This window comes from Hydra vulgaris, chromosome 14, assembly GCF_038396675.1.
Source record: "Hydra vulgaris chromosome 14, alternate assembly HydraT2T_AEP".
Taxonomy (NCBI): Eukaryota; Metazoa; Cnidaria; class Hydrozoa; order Anthoathecata; family Hydridae; genus Hydra; species Hydra vulgaris.
In genome coordinates, this window is record NC_088933.1 from 29,620,001 (window position 1) to 29,621,578 (window position 1,578).

At 20.8% G+C, this 1,578-nt stretch overlaps 1 protein-coding gene across 1 annotated transcript in view; it reads left to right on the forward strand.

Moving 5' to 3' along the window:
* The window catches only part of LOC100213895 (F-box and leucine-rich repeat protein 13), an 80,202-nt gene extending 79,074 nt beyond the window's left edge, over positions 1 to 1,128 (forward strand). The window contains exon 20 of the mRNA XM_065817360.1: positions 958 to 1,128. Coding sequence (XP_065673432.1) covers positions 958 to 1,033 — 76 coding nt within the window. The 3' untranslated portion in view covers positions 1,034 to 1,128. The remainder of the gene's footprint in view (positions 1 to 957) is intronic.
* The last annotated feature ends 450 nt before the right edge of the window (positions 1,129 to 1,578 follow it).

Sequence of the window (1,578 nt, forward strand, 5' to 3'; positions counted from 1 at the left end):
TATATGAAAATAACTTCTTTTTTTTTTAAGTTCTTTTGTTTAAAAAAAATCTTGTTTTTGTACTTTATTTTGAATGTCTTTTGAAATTAAATTTTAGCGTGTTTAATAACATGAGCAATTAAAATTCTAAATATTGTAATATATTAAATCTTACATTAAATAAGGATGATGCACACGTTATTATCCGTAGTTAGTACAGTTATAAATCCAGCAGAATTTTGATCAATAAAGATCCAAATTGCAAACAATATATAATTATATATTTAGCATTCGAAATCTCATACAATCTTTGATATTTTTTAATTAAATTATTAATTTTGATAAAAAGAAGATAGTATTTAAACTTGTATTTTTCAAGTCGAAATATTTCTTGATATTACCTTCATAAAATAGGTAATAATGTGGAATTATTATAAGAAGGGTCTTTGTAATAAAATTATTATTAAAAAACAGTTTTGAAACTTAAAAATTGATTCTCTCAAAACTAATAAAATGTGACTTGGCCGTTTTTTCCTCTGGACACTTCATATATATATATATATATATATATATATATATATATATATATATATATATATATATATATATATATATATATATATATATATATATATATATATATATATATATATATATATATATATATATATATATATATGTATATATATATATATATATATATATATATATATATATATATATATATATATATATATATATATATATATATATATATATATATATATATATATGAAGTGTCGATAGATAGATATACATATGCATATACATATACATATACATATACATATATATATATATATATATATATATATATATATAGAGAGAGAGAGAGAGAGAGAGAGAGAGAGAGAGAGAGAGAGAGAGAGAGAGAGAGAGAGAGAGAGAGAGAGAGAGAGAGAGATACATATATTATATATTATACATTTATATCAATAGCTACGCTGTTACAAAATTACGTAATAAGATTAAAGGAAAAGTTTTTTACACGAATGATGATTTTACTTCAATGTAAAAATTTTGATTCTAGAAGATAACACTAAAGATGATAGTAAATAACCTGTAATTCATTTATCGTAGTTGTTATAAGAAAAATTATAAAATTAAATTTAATTTGTTCAAGACTTTGATTTAAATAATAAATAGCGTTTTGTTTATATGTAAATAATACATGTTTTTATTTATCTATTAGTTAGATATATTTATTTGCTTTTTATGTTGTTTTTTTCTAAATAATTTCCATTGAAAGTGAAATCAGAAGAAAGATTTTCTAAGTTATATAGATTTTATATTAAATATCCATTTATATAATATAATATATAAGATACATTATATATTTTTATATTATCCCCTCTATCAAAGATTCCGTCATATGGTCCGGTGAGTTGTATAAATTAACCTGGAGCTTTTTTTTCTCTTGCAATAGATTCGGTTTGTTATTTTGAAGTTTGGTGATTTAAAGTTTGAAGTTAACCATGTGCGTAAGTTCAATGTCAGTGCTCAGCGCTGAAACATTGATAAGAAAGTATGAACTTCCAAGTTAAATGCACTTCTGCGGTG